The following is a 25,182-nucleotide window of genomic DNA, read 5'->3' on the forward strand; positions in this document are numbered from 1 at the left end:
ATAAAAGAGAGACATACAGTCCCTGATTTCTTCATGCGGGAAGATAAGTATTCTTCGCCCTTTCGGTTCTCAATTGTTTAACTGAAGCTCCGGAAACTCTGTCTTTCAGAGTGTGTTTTACAGCAATAAGTTAAGTCTTACTTTCATATTAATAATACAAGTTTCCTTGACAGACAGTCGACACAAATAGCAAAAAACATAAAACACTTAAAACAGAAACAATACCAATTAAAGACTCCATCCTTTTTAATGTTCAAAAAACATTAGAAATCATTACAAAACGGCCTTAATTCCGTGTCTGCAGCAAAAAAAAACATATAAAATAAATGCTGGATGCTTGTATTTAATAAACAAAACATATACTCATTGAAGTGGCGTGGAACGCGACGTTAGTTTTGAATAGGTTTCAATGTTGCACCATGGAGGGTCACGTGATCAAAATGGACCAGCCAACATTATTATTGTAAAATAAAACTATAAAATATGTTTTGAATAGGTTTTAATGTTGTACCATGGAGGGTCACATGATCAAAATGGACCAGCCAACATTATTATTGCAAAATAAAACTATAAAACATGTTTGATAAAAAACAACCTTCATGAACAAAGTATTGTATAGTCTGTTCAAAGAAAAAAGAAACACCAAGATACAAAACACGTAATTTATGTCTTATACCGCTATTACAAACCTTTGGGCATATATAATGGGTATTGAATAACTTGTCCCCAAAACTCGTAGGCTACGTTTTTTAAAGCTTGGTTTACGACCCGATTCATGAAAGCTCAAAAAGAAAGTTTCGCAGGATGTTTTGCATATTTAAAAAGTTCTGATTTGTAATAAATGGGTAAACTGGAAAATTCAATGGGATGTCATTACAAATAACAGTATGAATGATATAATGTAGGAACTGTATGTAACCCAACTATGCAATAATCATGGCCGTATCATTGTCTTATCACCTCATTTTTTTAATGAATTACTACTTAGTTTATTATTCAAATTTAGATAAATAGATGAATATTACTATTATTTCTATGCTCAATCAATTTAAACATCTTGAAGTTCTAATATGATTTTGGAAATATATCATTTTTTGGTAATTAATTGAAAATATTTAAAATTTACTTAAAATGCTTCTGTAATACGGGCCCTGTTGTAATTCTAACATTCCTCTAAATACGGTATAGTTTGTTAATTCTGACCATTGTATTCTTGCTAATTGTCGAATAAACAATCATGTGAACTTTATTTTAAATATCACCATTACTCAATTTTTATAATAAATACCATTTAACTTGTTACAATTACCTTTAGTTTCTTTTCTCCTGGGTAAGTATTCATAAAACATCTTATGTCATTTCCTAACTGAAGGCATTTCCCTAGGTTAAGTATTTCACTGGGCATACGATATAATAACTTATTAATATCGGAAATACTTTATTTTCATTAATTTTATGTAATACACATAATTTCATTATTAAAAGAACTTTAAAAAGTTTTTTTTTGTTATTTTGACAATGAACATTTTAAGATGTTTTATGAATACCAGCTATTTTTTTTTATTTCACCCCAAGTTTGTGTCACACTAAACTCATAACTAAAGATATAAACGTTTATAATTGTAAGTTTTACATCATCTGGGATTTTTATGCGCCGAAGGGTGGCATAAAGTTATCTGATCGACTGTCCGTACATCCGTCCGTCACCACGGATTCCGATCAATATCTGACTCCTGGTTCTTTAGCTTTGTAGGCTGGTGGGTCATGACCAGCAGATGAACCCTATTGCTTTAGAGGTCAGTGATTCAAAGGTCAAGGTCGTTGTGACTGTAAGCTGAAAGCAGTTTCCTATCAATAATTGAAAACCTTTATGTCTCGAGACCTCGAACTCGTTAGAGGTCCCTTACACATGACCAGCACCCTAACTTTTTTGACGTCAGTTGGTCAAGAGTCAGGGTCGGGGTGACCTTGAGTTGAAAGTCCAAATTTGTTCAATAATTGAAGAATGCTTGTATCCAGGTACCTCAAACTTCGTATGCTGATGAACTGCATCTCTCTCTCTCTCTCTCTCTCTCTCTCTCTCTCTCTCTCTCTCTCTCTCTATATATATATATATATATATATATATATATAAATATATATATATATATATATATATATATATATATATATATATATATATATATATATATATATATATATATATATATATATATATATATATATATATATATATATTTATATATTATAATGTTTGCAAACTCTTTCTTTCCATATATATAAATAACATTATCAAACATGGTACAAGAAGTTGATATAGCGGTTTGATTGTTTGCCCCATTTCGGTTCAAATCATTCTCTAAAATGGCAATACATCGGCCTGCTATGGTTAGTTTACTGTATATGCAGTATACTGCGACAAAAACATTTCAAATGGCATTATATTGTGTGGTTTCACCTACCATTGTCCATACTTTGAAACAATGGGCCATTATTTTGAAACAGTAAGGACATGATCTTGCAGAATTAACAATCCCATTATTAATGCATTATCTGCTTAAAGTGAGAGATGTTTGCGATCGCAGCCTTCCGCGAACCTTACCCAAAACGCAAGACGAATTTTCAAAGTTGCCGGTTCTTTTTTGTCGTGAAACGTGTGCGACGCTTTCAGAAACCCTCGCAGACTTTCAGTTTGCCACGGATATAAAAAGTATTTTTGATGGTCCCATTATTTTGATGGTTACTATTTCTGGCCAAGCTACTTTGTTTTAATATGATATTTGCACCACATGAACAATCTCGGAGAATACCTCGCACCTGTGGCGAGTAGCGATTATTTTGAGGACCAAATCCGTTGCAACGAAGGACCTGATCAGCTGGACAGGATGACCCCAGATTAAACTTCAAAAAGGGACCGTTTAACCAATACATTGGACGCAGCCACGTCAGGCCGCAAGGGACCACCACCGTCAAAGTTGTCATCATTGACTGCGTTTAGGCCTGCACTGCAGTCGTTTGTGAATGTGATAATTTTTTGGGCCGCCACCTCAATGAGTATTTGGCACAAAGACAGTCAATCGAGGAGAGGATAACTTTCCAGTTCAAGTCAAAACAAACGCAAAGTTCAATCCCTGCGTTAAGTTTGGCAAAGGTCCAACACTCTTACGGCAACAAGGGTCATTGCCTGATTCGAGGTTAGCGAGGTTTGCAATTCACCTTTTATTGTTTTAACAATAAATGCACAAGTGTAAATGGCTAACAAGCAAAAAGTGCTTAAGAAAACACACACGTTAAAACAATAACAATGCAATTAGTAGCAATAAATTATCAAGTTACGGCTTTGAAACGGTCAGCGTAGATTATAAAGATTATATTAATTTCAAATGACACAAATCCGTCACCATAGTAATTATTTCGATCAGTTGCTTAATCGGTTATATTGCATGGACATAATTTGCATCCGGTGCGTTTGTTTGACGGTCTCTGTCGGCGGATGGGGTATCAACATAATCGTAGTGGTTGACATTCTCGTTTGAACGGACTTTGTTTTCTTCCATGTCCAATAGTGGTGGTGCGTCTTTGTTCTCGATGGCTCGTGCAGATACTCCTCTCTTTAAATGTAAATAAAGCTGTTTTAATAAATAAAATTATTACGTGTCACAAGCAAACTCTTCTTATCTTTGCAGATTGCCATATATATAATAGTTACGCTGATGGTAGCTGAGGATGTACAATACCTCTCAAAATCACATGCATGCTTCAGTGGCTTCTAACAACACAATATCACAATGTAAGTGGTGTATGTAACCGCTTCGCTCTCGAGTGGTATGAAGCCAATGAAGGTTTTACCTAAGAAAAGTGTATAGAGTGTACCTCACCCTTATAATGTAAACACACAACATCAATGGTAAAACGTCATTCATTTATGGTCAAGGTCAAATGTATTTGAAAACATGCTATATACAAGAATCAATTCCAAGTTTAATCATTTAAGCGTTTTTAATAACGTAATATTACACAAATAGCAACATCGATATGAAATTGAATCGAAAACCCTGAGGTGGAACGATAGAGTGTTCTTTGTCAAGAAGTCAGTCTGTTTTGATGGTTATACCTTACAGAACTCTTACTAGATTGTGAAGCGCAGTTATCTCTAAATTAGCCTGGACATCACCGTACACATGTGCACTTCGATCTTTGCCTGCAGTTTTTCTTCGACGTAGAAGCGTTTCATAAACTGTGTCAAAGAATTGAAAAGAAAAGAAAGTTTGTAAATTCCGAGAAACTTGACGTCATTCTCTCACTCATCATAATATCAATTCAATCATGTGAACTTCAACAATTCATGCGTTTCTGGACACGATAAGCTTAATTAAGCAATGTCACCATTTTTTACCAAATATTTAGAGCTCATTTTTCTAAATACATTAATGATCGGTCCAAGATTCACTGAAAATCATCAACGTTATATTCATGTTAGGTGTGTGTACGTTTGTGCATTTTTTGTACATTCGATCCTTGTGCCTTTGAGAGAATATAGAAAAAGTAGTGTTTGTTGAACATGTCTTCCGTAGCTTCCATTGTATTATCGATAAAGTGAAATTGAATTTGTAATATCGTTTAAACAATTTTCTCTTCCCTTCATTTAAGGTTGATCGTATGCAGAGACAGGTTGTGCTCATTTTAGCAGTGATTTAATATACGAATACGCCCCTTGTTAGACTAACATAATCAAATTTGTAAGTCGACACTTAAGTTGTCATGCCTTTCTGTCACAGATAAGTGAACGCGAGTCCACCTAAGATTAAGTTAGTTAAGCATTGTCAACGGAAAAAAGACGGAAAAATAGCTTACCTTCATTATTGATGAACTAATTAGATGGTATTCTGCAATAAATCATTGAGACAAATTACCGAGGAAAACAGATATACATCAATAAACATATTGTTTTCAATGTATAAAATTCAATTAAAGTACCTGCACAATTACCATGATGTTTACATCGCCTACATAGAAGTCCGGTTAACGTTGCTAGTGTAAAAACTACAGATGTCCCTGATACGACGAAAATGACCGGCATATTCATGTACCAGTGTTGGGTAACATCTAGTTCAGGGTTGGTTGCTGCTTCTGCAATTAGACAAGTACTCCATTTTGGCAAGAACTATTTTGTAATGATTTTGTTTAGTCCATTAATAATTGTAATTATTGCAATTTCATGGATTACAAGTAATACCAACTATCGTATCTTGAAAACGTTGACAATACATTGTGTATGTTTATAAAACACCGTCAAGAATATACTAACAATCAAATTAAGTAAACCTCATTAAAATTTGCATGTGACGTTTTACTTAGGACAATCTTATTTAACACAGTAATTACAGTTATCTTATGTATTTTCATGGACATTGATGTTATCTGCGAAGGGTAGAAGCACTGTAAAACATCTCACTATCTTGGCATTTGATACATAAAAGATTTAGTTTACAATTGCCTCGTATTTGAATATATAAATAATCACAATAGCCGGTGTTTCAGACGATTACTGTGTGAAATTTACCACTAAATTCTACGAATGGTCTGTCTCAACCAGAAAGAATGTTAAGATTCAATAAAAAATAGAAAAGAAGTAACAGAAAGTAAAGGATGGAAGGTACAACTCAGATTTAAATTAAAGTGCCATCTGTTATAAAACTATCGATGCGATGCTTTGTTGTGGTGCCATTTAAAATGTATGTATGTAACGTTATATACGAACCTTCTGTTATTGTGTTTAAAACTGTCAATGAAATGCTAAGAAGCTCGTCTGATTTCCATGCGATGCAAATGTATGTCATTTCTTCATCTTCCGTATAATTCAGTGTAAACAGGCATTCCTCTGTTTGTTTACAAGTCTTTATTTCAGTTTTATTTTCATCTTCCCATCGAAACGTCCATTGCTCTGTTACATGGCAGTCTTCAACAAAACATTTGACGATCAACTTCATATTTGGATGTATATCAACAGGTGATGTCGCGTTCAAATACAGAGTCAGACAACCTGAAATGTAGTGTTGAAATGTTTGGAAAGGTAACAAAGATAAATAAGTACCGAGTTAAGAGAAAACAATACTTAACATTCTATACAGACGAACAGTAAATTATATTAGTAATAAAACTACAATTGTTTCCGATACTGCTAATAGGACCGATGTATACCAATCTAGGATGATAACTAGTGCTTCTGCAAAAATATAACATTTGCTGTTCAAGTACTCCAGTTTGGTTTTGTAACTAATCTGTTTGGTCAATTTATTATTGTTTTTATTGTATCGTATTTCTTATATTCAAAATATTACCAACTAACGTACCGTGTAAATGTTGAAAATAAATTGTGTAAGCTTCATGAACACAATTAAAAAAAATACCAACAATCAGATTAGGATAAATTACATTCATATTAGCATATGCAGTGTCGTATTTTGATTAATGTAACCTTATTAAACACAGTGAATATATGTTATTTCAATTATTTCATGAACCTTCATATTATCTGCGGAAGGTGTTGGCACCTTAAAAACCTCACAATGTATTGCCATTCGTAAGGGACATTTCGTTGTAAGTTGTCTTCAATTTGGATATATAATAAATCACAATAACTAAAGCTACAGAACTTTACCATGTGGATTTTAACATAATTGCTATCATAAAACTGTCTCTATCAATGAAAATAAATTTTAAAACATAATGAACAGTAACAAATTATTGAACTGGAACAAAAATAATAATACAACAAAGGCGCAAATAAGGCACAAAAAATCCTTTCAGTTACATTGGGGCAAAATGATTGACACCTGGTTTTGGTATCTCGCAAAATGTATATTTGAACATTAAATACAAACCCTCTGTCAATGAGTTTAAAACTGTCAGGGAGTTTCTAAGAAGCTCTTCGAATTTCCATGCGCTGCAAAGGTATGTCATCACTTCATCTCCCGTATAATTCAGTGTCAAAAGGCATTCCTCTGTTTGTTTACAAGTCTTTATTTCAGTCTTATTTTCAGTTCCCCACCGAAACGTCCATTGCCCTTTTATATTGCAATCATCAACAAAACATTTGACTGTCACTGTAGTATTCGGATATAAGTTAATAGGTGATGTCGTGTTCAAATTCAATGTCGGGTCACCTGAAATGCAGTATTATATTCTGGTAAAACCCAGTCATAAGAAAACAGTAAATATCACACATGGAAAGATAAATTGTATTGTATTCCTGTTCCTGTTTTACATTTTTTAAAGAAAAAAACATTATCATTTTTATTTATTGTATTCTGAGAGGCTATTGGCATAAAGACATGAGAAAATCTTTTTTGGAACTGCTTTTGCAGTTTATCAATATATTATATAGGAATGCGATCAGGACAGAAAACAAAATCGATTCCCAATGTTATTTAAAACCACAATTGGCAGAATTGGAATATTGATGGTTTCAGTGTCACATCGTATTCTATTTCACAAGTGGCATAAAAGTGACATATTGTCAAGAGTGGTGAAGCCACCTGTGAACATATAGCTTTTAATATGATCACGAATCAAATGAAATACAATCTTACGCTGAACTCGTCAAGAAATGCTCTGTTTCACTTATGCTAAATTTGTGAGATTTATTGGGGGGTTTTTTGTTTGAAAGGAGTGCTGCTTTCTACGCCGCTACCGTGGGACGCCCCTCACGTAAAATTAAAGCTGATGACGTAGCTGTCCATTTTCTATTTCCTAATCGTTAAGAAATGTTCATCGACAATTTTTTATAGATGGTAAAATTTGAAAAGTCGAACGTTTTAGCAAAACAATTGCATATAATCATTGGGTAAAACACAGTTTTAGAGTTTGTTTTATGATACCTAGGTATTCAGTCACCCCTCACTGTCAAAGACCAGTCTGATTCGCTTAAAGACGGGTCGTTTCCCAGGTAAAGAGTGAAGACAATGCTGCTAAATTGTTAAATTTCGAGGCTTGTGTGGGGTAAAAAAATCATCAGTTAACCTTTGAATTGTTGTGTAAATTTTAGGGAAGTTCGTTTTACGTTTTGCAACGACAAACAGGTCAAAAAGATATTTGAACGATGTTGTTTTCGTCTTTGATTTATTTTGTATGAACGCAAATGTTCGAACATTAGGCTTCAAAGTTCAAGAAAACGTTTGAAAAAAAACAACATTTTTTTAATAAACGGTAAGCTGTGTTTTTTCCCAAATATTTCTTTAGTTAAACTAATGCAACGTTCTTAAACTTCAAATTGTTTTGGGCAACATTTTCTAATTCAAAAGTAACGTGTTTAGTTTTGATCAAGGGGAAACTACTACAATGGATTTTAATAGAAGTTATTAAATTCTCAAAGTTGATCCTTTCACTGTTGTTACTGTATTTCACTGATTAAACTCCATATTTAAACAAAAAGCATGAAAGAAAGGGAATTATCGCATTGAAAGATAAATTGGGTATTACTATTGTTAGGAGTGGGAAAAACACCTTGAATAAAAAATTACGATATTACATAAGCCCTGTAGGAGATGAATGTACATGAGAAATACGTCACGGTTGGTGGTGTAAGTCATTAAATAAGTAAAATTGAGTACGTACCTGTAAAAGACACTGTGTCATTTACATTGAAATGAGATGAGAAATGATCGCATCTTGTGGAACATGTTATTGTTCCCCCAGCCATGTCTTTTGTCATTTTGTAAAGTACGTTGGAAAAAGAACGGTAACCCCCACTGTCACCATTCGACCAGTTGTTTCTCTGAATGTATCTCAAATTATTGTTGTCGCTTGACCATTCAATCGTGCAAGGTGGATCTGATTCATTTGTTTCACAAGACACATGTAATAAACATGCAAAAATATTGTTGTTGTAGTCATGTGTTTTGTTTACGGACATCGAAATGCCAGTAGGGGGAACTGAAATGGAAAAAGAGAAAATGCATTTCATAAATGTTTTGTAATATCAGATGTCTGGAACCTTAGTGCATTTCTTATGTCATTTAAAACGACCGTTGGCAGATACATGTACTAAAACTTATTTGATATACGAAATCTTACTTTTAAAAGGGGAATTATCTTACTTCGTACTGATTGGTAGTAATTATTATTCGAGATTATAGACTAAATAGTGTGCATTGAGATCGTCATCTGCTAAGCATACAATTTATAATAACACACTGATAACCAATTCGAATGTAGGTGCATTTTACCGATTGAACCGTCTTGGTGTATTTGATTATTGAGTAGCACATATTATTCAGTTGCATCGAATGCATGTTTAACAAAAGTAATAGAGACGGAATGCCAACAACTTCTAACAATTAAACACTGTATTCAAACTCGAAATCAATCCTATTAGACTTACATTTCATATTAATCGTTTTGCATACTGCAACAGTTTTAATACCAAAATCGTATTTGCTTTTCCTGGTGCAGCACATATGTTTTCCATTCCATAGTTTGTTAGTCTTTGTCGTCGTTGCTGTGCTAGTAAACGTATGAGAAGATCCATTAAATAAATCGATTTGTTCAACATTTGCTAGCAAAATTTCGCCAATGCGTAGTTCTATTGCCGGAGCAGGGACAGCATTGCGCACTTCACATATTGGTGAAGAGCTTTCTCCAAAAAGAAATTCAGGAACAGTAAGTACGGGCAGGCTTCCTTTCTCTGCAATTAAAGTAATGCTGATAACAACATCGAAAATTATGTTCGATTCAATAATAAGAAAACCCACAAAATAACGAATCATAGCTTGACACTAAGTCGCTTCTTTTATCCTGTCACTTGCATACAAATCGGTCCAATAACAAGGTGCCGTGTAAATATTAGTTATTAGGATAGTAGATCGCTTGTTTTTTATTTACAGTCAGTTGGTCATGTGACCGCGAAAACGGACTTTTTTTATGAAAAGTCAGAGGAAAAGCACAAATAATTTTTCAGTATCTTATCGACAGTCTGCTAACAATCGACCTCAAATATCACTCGCCCATAAAGTCCCATCTCTCTGCATACTAAGGATACTGGCAAAACAATCGACCAGAAAATCTATATGTGATGTGAAAATCTTACCACACCCGCAAATACTTGAAACAGTGCAGCATTCAACGATAGTTAATTCCATTTATGTGTTGAATGACAAATTCTCACTTAAATCATAAATGAGTTATCTCTTTGTCGGTGCAATTCTGAACATTCAACACTATCAACATTATTTAAATCCATTTCACATGTGGCGATTGTTTGTAAACACTCGTGATCTTGAACCATGGCATGTGTACTGTACTGTACTCTGTGACTTGCGAAATAATTGTTACATCATCAGATAATGTTTTGTAACTGGGCCATGTCTATGCACTTTTAAAAGCTTTTGAACTGATATTGACGTATTAAGATGCAATTACTTTGACTATAAGCATATTGAAAAAGTTTTGAGAACTATTGTGTGGGCACTTGACCGAGTGTGCTGACGTCAACAGGGGAAAAATTTTCCCCCTTATTTTTAAAAACCTAAATATTTTTGAGATTAAATATAGTGTTTAAATACAAAACATAACATGATAAATAGAATAGTAGATCTGGGCCGTGGATGAAGAAAGTTTATCTGGCTCGGCTGCGGAATTCCTCCGCCTTGTCAGATAAACTTCCTCCATCCAAGGCACTAACCTAGTATTCTCTACCTAGCTTACCTTCGTTACATAGAATGCCGTGTACTTCGTATGGCGTTACAGTGGCTGCATTTGAAACTAGGCATGTCACATTCCGTCTCGACAGTCCATCCATTTGTTGAGAAAAGTTTTGGAAACGGTACACTCCTTTGTTCCATTTGCTTTCAGCAAAAATAAATAAATCATGGCCAAATAAAAGTTCTACTTGTATAGGTTCTGTTCCATTTTCAGTTTTGCAATACAAGTCGGAGCCCTGATAAACATATATGCATCCTGTTGTATTAAAGTCAGCCGATTTTGGACCGATAACTGGATAACTTGGTGGCTCTGAAATAAATATTGAAATGACTTGCTGCTCATGCGATTATTACCTGGCAACATTAATAATCCTTCTTGTACTTATATGACTCCTTTTTATTCCAAGCTCTTCCAAAACAAAACCATTTATTAAAAGTCAGAATACTCGCAGGAGTAAAAGCAATGTACCTTGAATATGAAGCTGCATAGATTCCGTGTTGCCACCTTGACTGCAACTTAAAGTATATGTTCCTTCATCTGTTTCTTCGAAGTTAAATAATGCCAATATGTACAAATATTCAGAAACCATTTCCTCTTCGCAAGAACCTTCTTGTAGCTGTATGTCATGGATGTTTTTCTTCCATGTTCGTCTGGTTTTTGTTTGAAGCCGTATAAAATAGTCAGACGGAAAATATCCAAGTTTGACGTCCGCGCCGCGAACAACCGGGCTTAGTAAGAAAAGAGCTCCACAATTTCCAACAATATCTAAATAAATTATAACACAAATAAGCTTTATTATCAAAACTAAACCATTTTTTGCTTTGTATTTATGAAGATGAAAACAAACAGTAGGAACCACATGGACAGGCCAAATAGTAAAATAAAAACACATTCATTTATGTAAGAAGGCTCTAAAAATTAAATCCAAATAACAAACGAAGAAGAAACAAAGATCAACTCACACACTTTATATTAATATAGATAGGTGTGTATAATTACAAGATTGGTTTTCACCTTGGAATGGACTTTAATATTTACCTTTCAGATTTAAAGATATTAAGCGTGTTCTTATCGTTGTGTTTGTTGAACATCCGGCGTAGAAGTCGGATCTGTTGTATTCAATTGAAGCCCACCATTTCAGAAAGAATGACCCATCCTCCGAATATGTAATAAAATGTGACCCATTTATTGTTTGTAACAGTGTGCCATTTTCCATTAAGTATCTCCATACTACGTCACACCCCCAAGGACTGAACGGTGTTGCTTTCAGTGTTACTTCCCTGTTCACAAACGCAGGCCCTACCACTGATATTGTTCCATACTGCTCTCTGGCAGAACATATGTAACTTAAAAGAGCTGAAATAGTGATTGTGAACCACAATGTACCAACGCAGATTAATATAATATACGTATTTTATATTAAGCAATTACACTCTATGAGTAGGGAGGGTTTGGAATTTGAACAAAGCTCAGTACTGGAAATCCAACGTTATATTAAAATAATTGAAACGGCAACTATTATTTTTACATGATATTATGTCACAAGGCCAAAGCCGGGCTGTTGAGTATTGTTTCCATACAGATTGATGCTTATGGGTAATATTGAACTAGCTCATCATTCAGCTCGTCCTTCCTTTTGACCTTCATGTGCTACTGTTGTCTTAGGTAGTCATTCAGGTTTTAAGACGACTTCTAAAAACGATTTCAAAATAAGTTATCCATACCTTCTTCTCCTTCTTATCACAATTACTACTATTTGTCCACTTTACACAAATATTACTAAATATCCTAATCCTAGTTCTGAAACACGCGTCGATTTTAAAATTGACACAACATCAGCTGTAAGAAAAATGAACGGAACAACTTACCAAAAACAGACATCAAAATATACCGACAACACTTATCCATTACACCTGCGCGTTTATGTACGTCAATGCACTAATGCACAACGGGCATCAGAAATGTGAATGGTATAGTCTATAGAGTCACGAGCTGGTTGTATTATAGGAGGATTGGTTTCCCCACCGTATCATTGAAATATAATGCTCCGAAGGTCGACATTGTTTCAAAGTGTTGACAATAGTTTATGTAACCACACAATACGATGACATATGAAACATGTGTATCGCTGTTTTTATTGTAAGCGAATAATGACCGGAAATGTTCAGAAAAACTTCGGAAAACAATGCACGTAAGAAGTAAAACATTTTATTAATCACGGAAAATAATGCAACATAAACTACAGGAATGGCACCAGAATTATACAGCAGCTATATTAAAATACACACGTATAGAAGACAAAACTGACTTTTATCAAACCAGACACACAATGCCACAAGGCAATAGACAAAGGTTTCATTGCCATTTGCATATCAACACCAATATATCAAAACGGGGTTTGTGTAACCGTCTTGTATGTAGACAGGGCAGCAGACAAAGGTTCCATAATTATTAAAAGTCATATTTAATCTGATGAACAGGTAATTATGTTATCGTCGTGGATGTTCAGTGAGGAAAATATTTGACAAGACATGCAGTTAAACCGGTTAACATTATCATAACTCAACTATTGTTCTAGCTATTACCAATAACTAAAATAAACTGTGTCAGACTTCGTGTAAGACAAGTAAAATCGTGTATAAATATGATCAGCATCGTCGATTATGGGTGAGCGAAATGCAAAACAAGCACATCATGATTCGACCGATTAAAACGAAAGCATGACAGCCTGTCGTTTTAATCGAAAAAAACACTATTGCAATACAATTTCCAATCTAATTATACAATGGATTTTGGACTTACAATAATCTAAACTCAAAATATGTGGTATATGTTAACTAATGCATATAAATCAAACTAACCATGAACAGGGAAATCAATTGCCCTGTAAGAGAATGATCTCAACAGACTGGGGGAGCACTATTAAAACCGGTAAACCAATTCCTTGTACCATGTTTGATAGTGTTTCCTTGTTTTCGCCCAAACATTTACTTCTATATCGGCCCGTTACAAGTAGGCGGAACTGAACTATTTAATAACTTGTCAACGCAAAAATTACATAGTTATTCAGCAAAAACGCAAGCTAGCCATTTAATGCTGTGCTTGACAATATGGCTCAAATCAAATACCTCACCGATTACGCACTTGATTGAAAAAATCCTCTCTCGCGAAATGTTCGTATTTAGTTTCAATAACTTGATTATTGGTCCTTCGGTGTTCGGATCAGTTATTCTGACTCTTTGCATGAATGTTATACCATGGATTGTACCTTGGGACTTTGGTGGCTGGATCTTGTAATTTGGTTGTTTGCTTCATGATAATACCATGGACTGTACCTCGATACTTGGTTTCTTGATCTTATAATCTGGCTGTTTGCATCATGATAATTCCATGGACAGTACCTCGGTACTTGGTTTCTGGATCTTATAATCTGGCTGTTTGCATCATGATAATACCATGGACTGTACCTCGGTACTTGGTTTCTGGATCTGATAATCTAGCTGTTTGCATCATGATAATACCATGGACTATACCTCGGTACTTGTTTTCTGGATCTGATAATCTGACTGTTTGCATCATGATAATACCATGTACTGTACCTCGATACTTGGTTTCTTGATCTGATGACCTGGCTGTTTGCATCATGATAATACCATGTACTGTACCTCGATACTTGGTTTCCGGATCTGATAATCTGGCTGTTTGCATCATGATAATACCATGGACGGTACCTCGGTACTTGGTTTCCGGATCTGATAATCTGGCTGTTTGCATCATGATTATACCATGGACTGTAACTCGGTACTTGGTTTCCGGATATGATAATCTGACTGTTTGCATCATGATAATACTATGGACTGTACCTCGGTACTTGGTTTCTGGATCTGATAATCTGGATGTTTGCATCATGATAATACCATGGACTGTACCTCGGTACTTGGTTTCTGGATCTGATAATTTAACTGTTTGCATCATGATAATACCACGGACTGTAACTCGGTACTTTGTATCTGGATCTGATAATCTTGTTGTTTGCATCATGATAATACCATGAACTGTACCTCAATACTTGGTTTCTTGATCTGATAATCGGACTGTTTGCATCATGATAATACCATGGACTGTACCTCGGTACTTGGTTTCCGGATCTGATAATCTGGCTGTTTGCATCATGATTATACCATGGACTGTAACTCGGTACTTGGTTTCCGGGTCTGATAATCAGGCTCTTTCAATCATGATAATACCATGGACTGTACCTTGGTACTTGAATGTCGGGATCTGGAAATCGGACTGTTTGCATCATGGTTATACAAATGTGAACTACAAGTACAAGTCCAATGACAAATATTGCATAATGTACACATATAGAATATATATAGTTTTGTTTATAACAAGCATCCAACATGTATTTTTCAAGTTTCATGTTTTATGCTCAGAATAATAAATCGAATGTATACTTGCATACATTTATATGGTTTTCTGAATCCTTAGTAGGAACAAGATCAACATATATATTAAAATACCATTTTAAATGTAGTTTGAACAACAGAAAAAACTTAAAAAATAAACTAGTTTTTGCCTTCTGTATGTGGATTGGAACTTGTATCATAAATATGTAAGTACGGTTCAATTCATTGTTGTTGTTTTTCAAAACTACGGCAGTGTTTCAGGTACTTCAGTAAAGCAATTGTGGACCGAATGGTGAACAATAGTTATCTTCCCCAAAGAATAAATAAGTGACGGTCTGTCTTTATATCTGAAATGATAATTATCCATTGTAAAGAAATGTTTAATAAGCTCAACAACTACAGCAGTCGTATTCATAAATATAAACAGTACTCTTGTTGCGCTATTAATGCTTCCACAATGGACAATAAAAGGTTTTTCATTAATTTGCCGTGCACTTTACTGGTACGTAAAATACATGTTAATTGCTCTTTATTGTTTAAAATATTAATCATCAGGTAACGCCATAACAATTTCTTCTACTTCCACTTCTACCCCTACTGAGAATTGTGCCGCTGGTGTAAGTGCTGCTACTACTTCTGCTGCTGCTACTATTGCTGCTGCTACTATTGCTGCTGCTATTACTCCAACAATAACTGTTTCAACTGTAATGCTGGTGCTGGTGCTATTAACGGTGCTGCAGGTGGCCCTTACTTCAATTATTACTACTGTAACTACTATTACTGCCTTTTGTGCTGCTGGTGCTGCTGATGGTGCTACTGCTGCAACTATTTCAATCATAACTTATTCAACTACTGTTACTGCCGTTCGTGGTGCTGATGTAGGTGCTTCTACTGCCGTTGCTGTTACTTTTATTACTTTGATTCCGCATCTACTGCTACTGCTTCTACTTTGTTGATGCTATTTCTACTTCTGCTGCTGCTTCTACAACTACTTCTACTACAACAACAACAACAACAACAACAACAAAAACAGCAACTACTAGTACCACTTCAAGTATCACTTCTACTACTACTATTACTACTACTACTACTACTACTACTACTACTACTACTACTACTACTACTACTACTACTACTACTACTACTACTACTGCTACTACTACTACTACTACTACTACTACTACTACTACTACTACTACTACTACTTCTACTACTACTACTTCTACTACTACTACTACTTCTACTACTATTACTACTACTACTACTACTACTACTACTACTACTACTACTACTACTACTACTACTACTACTACTACTTCTACTACTACTACTACTACTACTACTACTACTACTACTACTACTACTACTACTTCTACTACTACTACTACTACTACTTCTACTACTACTACTACTACTACTACTACTACTACTACTACTACTACTTCTACTACTACTACTACTACTACTACTACTACTACTACTACTACTACTACTACTACTACTACTACTACTACTACTACTACTACTACTACTACTACTACTACTACTACTACTACTACTACTACTACTACTTCTACTACTACTACCATGTTATCGCATTTTCGACCTTAAGAAATCAACCACCAAAACCAATGATATTTAATATTAATATCATGACAACGCATTGTTACATATATATTAGATTACATTTGTAGCCTCAGATCTTCAGGGTCTGGTTTTATTTGCAATTACTGTAATGATTTTTTTTATTTATTTCATTACTTAAAAATATGATTTACATTCCAGATCAGCACAACATTTTCAACATTTGATCAATATTAAACTTGTTCATTTTGTTATTCATTAATACTCAATATCCATCATATTTTAACAAATATTATTTGAACTTAAAGTTACACTTTCTATTTTCGCCACTGCGTCCGTGCATTTGTTGGTATTTACGAATAATAGAAATATCCCTTGGGCTTGAATAGGTCTGTTGGACATTACCTTCTCACATTTTGACTGAAAGCCAACTCGTCGACAAAAATTTCCTTCGCAACTAGCGTACAGAGGATAACAATAATCTGTTTAATTGTGTCAACTTTCTCTCTTATATACGTTTTATAACAAACCCCCATACGGAATAGGAAATATATTTTAATTGCACAACGATTACGCTTTTATAAGGCAGAATGTGTCAACTGCTGAACACAAAATATATTTAGTCGTCGACATATTTCATTCTAAATAAAGGTCGATATATAGTATCACTTTAGACGGGTTAAGGATTAAAAATATTAATAAGATAGTAAACTTTAACTTGAAGAATGTAACCTTCCTTACGAGAGAATGGAATAGCCTATCGGCTTCCAATGATTACCACTTCTAATCGCTAGGACTAGCAGTTTTACAATTTAACAGATATGACGTCATTATTTGGTTCCCTGCTTGCAGAGAGTACGTTGCAATTTAAGTCAGCAAAAACATACTGTGTACAATGAAAATGTCTAAAAAGGAATCGCTCGCTTTGCTAGATACGCCAATCATTTTAATCATTAAGAGTTAACACAATATGTTCTAACTAATAACTAACTAAAGAAATAATGGAAACATTTTGATTAATTTTGTACCGATATTTAGTACTTAATACAGGTGTTGTAGCGTTGCTCTCCTAAGGATATATAAACACATCTTAACTAAATTGTCTCTCAAGAGGCGATAATCGAATGTGCAATATATGTCTAAGAGTTTAATCAGTAAACTCCTTAAGGTTTCAATTGCATAACAAACTGAATGCCCTTCTTCTTCTTATCTATCTAAAGGAATACTTTCATTTGTACAAGTCACATACTATTAACTAGAATGTTATGTATACTCGGAATCATTTTCATTCTTTTCCCTTTTGTTAACCACAACTATTTCTGCTCTGTTTGGGTACATCTGTGGAGCCAGGAACCAGAATGGAACAATATCAGTGATAGGACCAGCGTTTATGAACAGAGAGATGACAGTGAAAGCAACACCGTTCTACCCTTGGTGTTGTGACGTAGAATGGAGACACAAAAAGTAAGACACACATTTTCAAACAATGAATGGGCTACATGTTAAAATATATTTTAGGATGGGTCATTCTTTTTTTAAATTGAACGCGCTAGTTGAATAAACCAGATCTGAGTTCTACGCCGGATGTTCAACACTAAGAACAGACATAATATCATTAATTATGAAAGGTAAATATCGAAGCCAATGTCAAGGTGTTAATTTAATATCATTTTTCACACTTATTTCTATCAAAAATAAATTAGTGGATTTTTGTTTCCTCTTTGTTTTTTTATTTGGGTTTCTCCTAATTCAAATGAAGGTATTTTAATTTGGCCTAACACTTTGTTAGAACTGAACATGCATTTTGATATCAATAAAAATAAAGTAGATAAACCTTTTGTTGTAATAATAACTGTTATTTCACTTGTTCCTTATAATTTACATACATATGGATATGTCGTTATAAGCCCTGTTATTCGCGGCGCGGACGTCAAACTTGGATATTTTCCGTCTGATTATTCTATACGACATCAAACAATAACTAGACGAACATGGAAGAAAAAACATCTATGACATACATCTACGAGAATGTTCTTGCGAAGAGGAAATGGTTGCTGAACATTTTTAGATATTGACATTATTTAACTTTAACGGTCCAACGTCCGCTGACTTTAATACAACAAAATGTATTAAAGTTTATAGAGATTCCGACATATATTGCCAGACTGAAAATGGAACAGAACCTGATCTAATATAACGTTTATTGTGACAGGATTCATTTGTTTTTAGTGAAAGCAAATGGAACAAAAGGATGTACCTTTTAAGAAACGTTTACTAACACATGACTGAACTGTCTAGACGGAATGTGACATGTCAGGTTTCTAATGCAGCCTTAACGAAATGCACGGTACTCTTTATAGCATAGGCAAATAGTAGACACATCTTGACATGCCAAAATTCGTTATTCTGTGGGGGGTTAATATTTAATTTGATCGTGTTTAATATTGAATGTTAAACCGTTGTGCTTCAATTCAAGAGGAAGGTAGCACACCTTTGCTTACAGTTCCAGTATTAAAGTAAATCTCATAGAAATAGTGAAGTATTTGATTTTAGTCGGGAAATTAGTCTAGTTGATTGATCGATCGATTAATTGATTGATTGATTGATTAATTAATTGATCGATTAATCAATCGATGTATTGATAGATAGAGCGTTTTTCAGTAGGCCCTGGGTCGTTTTGGACAACATTCTGGCTTAAATCAAGGCAACGTAAAGTTTCTGAAAGATAGAGGGAAATTGCCGGGTTTCAACTTCCTAAACCATGTTTAGATGCATTCGACCATCATGATTTTGACCAACTCACATGAAAAAAATCTTAACTTGCTTTAATCCTCTGAGTTTCCCCATTCCCCAGACGCCTTCTGGTGGAGTTAAATTGTAAACTGATATATCTTTTATGACTTGCGTTGCTGAAAATGCAATTTGTATTACTTCAGTTTCGTTTCTTATAATCACGGACTTATGGTTTATAAGTCCGTGATAGTATGCCGCATTTGCAATTTTTGAATAACACTCCTTGACACACAAGGTGCATACAGGTATGTCACTGTCTTTAGGATCAAATAGTAGCACAAGATAACATGTGCACAGTGACCAAAATGAGAATATTTTTCATATTTGAATATATCTCAAGATGGCAACAACACTTTTCGATATAATTCTCGTTGCTGTTATTTTCAGTGGTGAGTTGTAACTAGTTTACTGAACTTATCTGTATTATGTCTCTTACACACAAAAAAACATGATGACCATTGCTGTTGTTGATATTTGTTTTGGGCAGATGTTGGATGTATTCCACCGCCGGTGCCAGAAAGACTTGAGTGGGACCCCGTCAGTGTTGTGATTCCAGTCAATTCGTAAGCACCTCTTCGTACACATACCTATTTAGCTGTTACATTTACTGGTAATGGACACCTTTTCGCCCTGGAAATGGAGGTTCTTCTTGAAAACTTGAGAGATACAAAATATTTTCGAATGAAAATTAATCAGAATAAAGTAAGACCACTGATCTATGTTTTATAATGGATTTTTTTTTATAATATGTGCTTACTTTTAGAGCAAATTCACGTGTCAAACTTCTAAGTAAATTCCAGTGTACTACATCAATAAATCTCCCACTTAAGAAATTTGAAAAAAAAAACACTTTTAAATAAATATGTGAAAAAAGAGAAAATATATGCCAGTCATAGGTCGTAATTTAATTATATTAAAGATTTTGATATAATTATGTTATTTAAAGTCTCCATGTCGGACATAACTATATCGTTGTCAAATGATATTTTAGCGGGCTTAAAATATCTGTTTTTTACACTAAATAAATTGTTTATTCTGTCTTGAAAATCATATATAAAAAGCAATAGTTTGATTATAAAAGTTTGTCAGTGTGAAAAATTAGTGAATAAAAGACCAATTGCTTGTGAACTGTTTTTATGCTAGAGTCAGATTATTGTAGGTCCACATTTAAACACCGCAGGTCAGAAGTATGGCTAGTGAGAATGATGGTTTTAAAGACCTTCTTATCATCGTACTTATCCTTAGGTCACATTTTAGGTTTAAAATATCTGTTTCTAGACGTGGTCAATTAAGATAAAGTTCATTTGATTTTGTTCGTCAAAAAATTATATCATTTTGTGACACTCATTCTTGACCTTCCTGTTTTTTTTTCATACATTCGTATAAAACAATATATTAGGGAAAAATTGAGTTGTATACCATCTTCCGGCGACGATTACATGGGCCACAATCTCTGACGTTTTAGACTCAGACTAAAAAGGCGAATTATAAAGTAAGCCACTCGTGAAATGTGACTTTTGGTGCTCACTCGGTGAAAATATAAAGGATAATTGTTGTTTTTTTTAATGTTATATCGTGATATATATCACCGAGTGAGCTACAAAAGCTGTTCTTCAGGTTAAATATATTGCAATCTTACACTGAAACAAACATTAATTTTGGTTTATTATATGCCTTAAAAGGATAATAAATGAAAATTAATTGCAGTTTTTCAAAAATGCGAACAAATTTGTATGCGAACGAAGCGTTATTTCGGAAATGACATCGTTTAAATTGTTTCCCTGCCCCGTGCTCGCTGACGTTTGATTTGAAAACTAGCACGTCTATAATAAACTAATACCTTAACTCAAAACAAATAAAATTATCCTCTAAATATCATCCTCTCAGGTTTGTGTTAATTTGTAGCTTTGGTAAGACATTAAAACAAAACATCAATTGAACTGAAAGTGTCATTTAATGATTACAATGACGATAATTAAACATCTGAATAAACTTGCAGGAAAACATCAAAGTAGTGTATAATTGAAACAAAGTTCCTGGTATTATTAATTTGCTGGCATCAACGTTTTGTTACGAATGCATTATACTGCACCCATTAGGAAAAGTTGTGTGCACTGGAATTCGTTTAAGCTTTTATTTGGTGTCTCCAATCCAGGACAGACGAACATCCTACCCTACAACGGCTGTTACGTGCCTCCTACAAGACCCGGTATGTGAGCAAGAATGCCGTCAACTATAACGACCCTGGGGGCTACAGGATCAGGGTAGATGCCACAACCCATGTCAGAGACCATGCCCTAGATACGGTATGACTAAAGTAATGTAAGTGTTTATGTCCAATATCCTGCGAAAGAATCGATCATCAATATGGCAATCAATTAAGTAATCAATCAACCAAGCAATTTGTCAATCAGTCATACGTTTTTCATTCAAACAATCATTCACTCCCTCTTTTTACCAACTAACAAATCATGACTAAAGTAAAGTAAGTGTTTGTCTCCCATATCCTGCAAAATAATGAATTTCAATAATTCATTTTTCATTCAATCAATCATTCATTCACTTATTGAACCAACCAATTAATCAAGAAATAAATCAACAAATCAATTTATTGATCAATCAACTAATCATTTGTTTATCAATCATTCATGCATCCATTTATTAAATCAAGAACTCACTCATTCTGCCGACACATAAGCCAACAAATATCAATTAACCAACACATCAATAAATTAACAACATTCATTAACCAACTAACCAATCACTCTACTCCAGGGCGCTGAGATAATCCATCGTATGACGAGTCACATGTCGAGCGCCACATTCAACCGCCTAGCCTCCCATGCTACTGTCGGTGTTTTCACATCCTGGGAGCATATAACTATCTTCACCGAGTATTACAGCGTCGACAACCCGGCCGGATGCTGTGAACAAGACTATACGTGTATATCCTGTATATTGTTTTAAACTATAACCAAAAATATATACTAATACCCCGTACTAAATTTGATTTTGTGTCAGATTATGTAATCCCTCTATCCGCTATTTCAAGGTGGTTTATCGCTGAGAAACACGAGTCTCATTCACACTCACTTGTTTTCATCATAATATAATCGATTTCCACTTTATGTAATACGTATGGCACATTATAACTCACGTAATTTTAAACTGTCAGGAATTGCATGTCTGAAACACGTGGCTTTAGTAAGAATCTCTTCTACGTGTAAACCCTCCCCGGCAGGTTGTGCAGGGCAGTGCAGGACGTCCTGTACGTTTGACGGCCGTAAGTTCTTCAAACTGGCTGGAGCCGGGGGCCAGCGGACCGGGATCCTTGATGACAACATTCTGTGTAACAGCGCGGATCCTTACTACGGCAAATCTAATATTCTCGTCCACGAGTTTGCTCACACGATTGATAAATATAGATCAGAGAAAACTAATTTTTCAATTATCCTCCAGTTTGTGGGGGAAATTTTAAGTTTAAAATTCGGTACTATTTCCGAGTTTTTCGCCATTTCTCACCGATTTAAAAACCCATTTAAAATGAAATTTGGGCAGGACGTTTTATACAGGGACAAGTGCGTGAATATTTGCTCGATTATGAAGTCTGATATAAATCTCGCTCTTGTTTGATTATTGCGTAGGGACAACATGGGTGCTCTTTTGGGGCCGTGTTGGGAGTCGATCCCATGACATCATGAATAGAAGACGTTTACCTATTCCACTAGATCATTCTGGCCCATGTTGTCAACGGGTTATCTCCCTTCTTTCAGATAACAAACGCGTTTAACGCCGCTAAGGGAACCCATGTCTCTGCTCCAGGACAATACGCCATGCAGACGGAAGAGGAGTAGTTCGCCGTCGGAAGCAGCGTCTTCATGAACGCTGATCGCCTCGGGCCCGACACTAATGTGCTCGGGGGATTGCAGATAAACACGTGCGTGCATGCTCTTACCATTTCAATTATACTTTTTCATGCCTGCTATACAAATTATGATATTTCATACATGCTGGATGTATACCTTTGGCAGTACTGTCGGTTCTTTGATTCGTACTAGACATCAGGTCCTATCAATCAGGCATGAATAATTAATATAATTGCGATGTTATACCGAAACAAACATTTTTTTTTCTTTTTAATATATGCTTAAAAAGGAAACAAAATGACAGTAAATGATAGTGTGTGCAGAAAAGCCCACCAAATTGTATGCGAACGTCGTTTCGAAAATGACGTTTTTGAAATTGTGAACAAGCCCTGTGAGACGTTTGATTTTGAAGTGAGAGCGGGTTTAAATTTCTTAACAGTAAAAATACATATGATAAGATATTTAATATTATCCCTCGCTCTACCGAATCGAAAAATTCGGTCTGGAGTTGTATTCACTATCGACCTTAATTGAATCTAAGAACGATGTAGCTAATCGGATTGCTCTATATAAATAACGGTCCCATACAGTGAATAGTGTCAATGATGTGTGACCTTAAGATTGACTTAAGTTGTATATTGAATACGACCTAAGACCCAAAATACTGCATTGTTCTATGTGAGATGATATTTTATTTTATTTTGTACATTCAATCGTTCAGCTAAATGTTAGCCGTTTATTGTTCACGCTTCGCTCGCTGGACAGCCATATAATTATGAGAAAGAACAATGTGAAAAATACTAATTCAAGGTACATCTCAGACTAATATTTTTAACGAGCTGCAGTTTAACACAATAGTTAAGGATCATAGCCACGTGCAACACGAAGTATGCCGGAAAGATGACCGCGACATCACGCTGTATTCTGTATTATATTCAGGTGCGAATCTACGGCGTGCAGCACGAAGTTCGTGAGTAAAACCAACATCTATAACCACGACATCACTATATTCTATAGTACACGCACATGCGGTTCTTCGGCGTACAGCACTGAGTACGCCAGAAAGACCAACATATAAAACCACGGCATCACTATATTCTATAGTACACGCAGATGCGGTTCTTCGGCGTGCAGCACTAGGTACGCAGTAAGACCAACATCTTTAATCACGACATCGTTATATTCTGTATGATATTCAGGTGCGGTTCAACGGCGTGCAGCACGGAGTTAAAATTTAACGCCGGTAAGACCAACATCTATAACCACGACATTATTATATTCTGTATTATATTCAGGTGCGGTTCTACGGCGTGCAGCACGGAGACATAACCTACAACCTATCACCGTGCGTCCGGATTTAACCCTTTAACTAAGCACACTTATGAATTTGTTTGGAATTTAACAATGTGTTGTATTACAGTCATATGGTTCATTTTGTTTATGAACCCGTCAATTAAATTTAAATTTCGTCTGATTAAACGTTGCTGTTATTGCTGCTGCTCTTCGTGGTACGTATGCTGCTGCTGTTGTTCTTGTCTTCTTAGTATTGTGATAGCTGATTGCGTTTGGTTGTGTTAGATATAGTAAAATTGAAATAAACAGATTTGAGAGGAAGACTTCAGCATTAACACCGAATCATCTCAAGTTCAATGAAGGCCATATATGTATGAATAACGATTTCAATCAAACATGTATTTCACTTGTGTACCATTGTTAGGTGAAAAACAAGACTTATCTCTGACAGTGAATGTGGTTAACGTCCATTTATCATAAAACAAACTTTAAAACTTGAACAATTATTTTCCTTCGATGTAAATCCACATTTG

General features: G+C 34.9%; 2 protein-coding genes across 2 annotated transcripts; one reads left to right on the forward strand and one right to left on the reverse strand.

Annotated features, from left to right (window-relative positions):
- Positions 1–3,261: 3,261 nt before the first annotated feature.
- On the reverse strand, positions 3,262–11,916 carry LOC128236232 (uncharacterized). The gene is made up of 10 exons (XM_052951112.1): positions 11,740–11,916; positions 11,170–11,466; positions 10,705–11,010; positions 9,383–9,685; positions 8,617–8,934; positions 6,885–7,166; positions 5,762–6,043; positions 4,978–5,130; positions 4,131–4,237; positions 3,262–3,611 (listed from the first exon to the last, which is right to left on the reverse strand). Exons 2-10 carry the CDS (start codon positions 11,288–11,290, stop codon positions 3,435–3,437), a joined length of 2,049 nt encoding a protein of 682 aa, XP_052807072.1. The 5' UTR covers positions 11,291–11,466; positions 11,740–11,916; the 3' UTR covers positions 3,262–3,434.
- Positions 11,917–19,938: 8,022 nt separating this feature from the next.
- Positions 19,939–23,344, forward strand: LOC128234512 (uncharacterized). The gene is made up of 5 exons (XM_052948768.1): positions 19,939–20,027; positions 21,646–21,796; positions 22,266–22,434; positions 22,732–22,952; positions 23,264–23,344. The coding sequence occupies exons 1-5, from the start codon at positions 19,939–19,941 to the stop codon at positions 23,342–23,344; spliced, it is 711 nt and encodes a 236-aa protein (XP_052804728.1).
- Positions 23,345–25,182: the final 1,838 nt, after the last annotated feature.

Source organism: Mya arenaria, chromosome 5 (genome assembly GCF_026914265.1).
Source record: "Mya arenaria isolate MELC-2E11 chromosome 5, ASM2691426v1".
NCBI classification, from domain to species: domain Eukaryota; kingdom Metazoa; phylum Mollusca; class Bivalvia; order Myida; family Myidae; genus Mya; species Mya arenaria.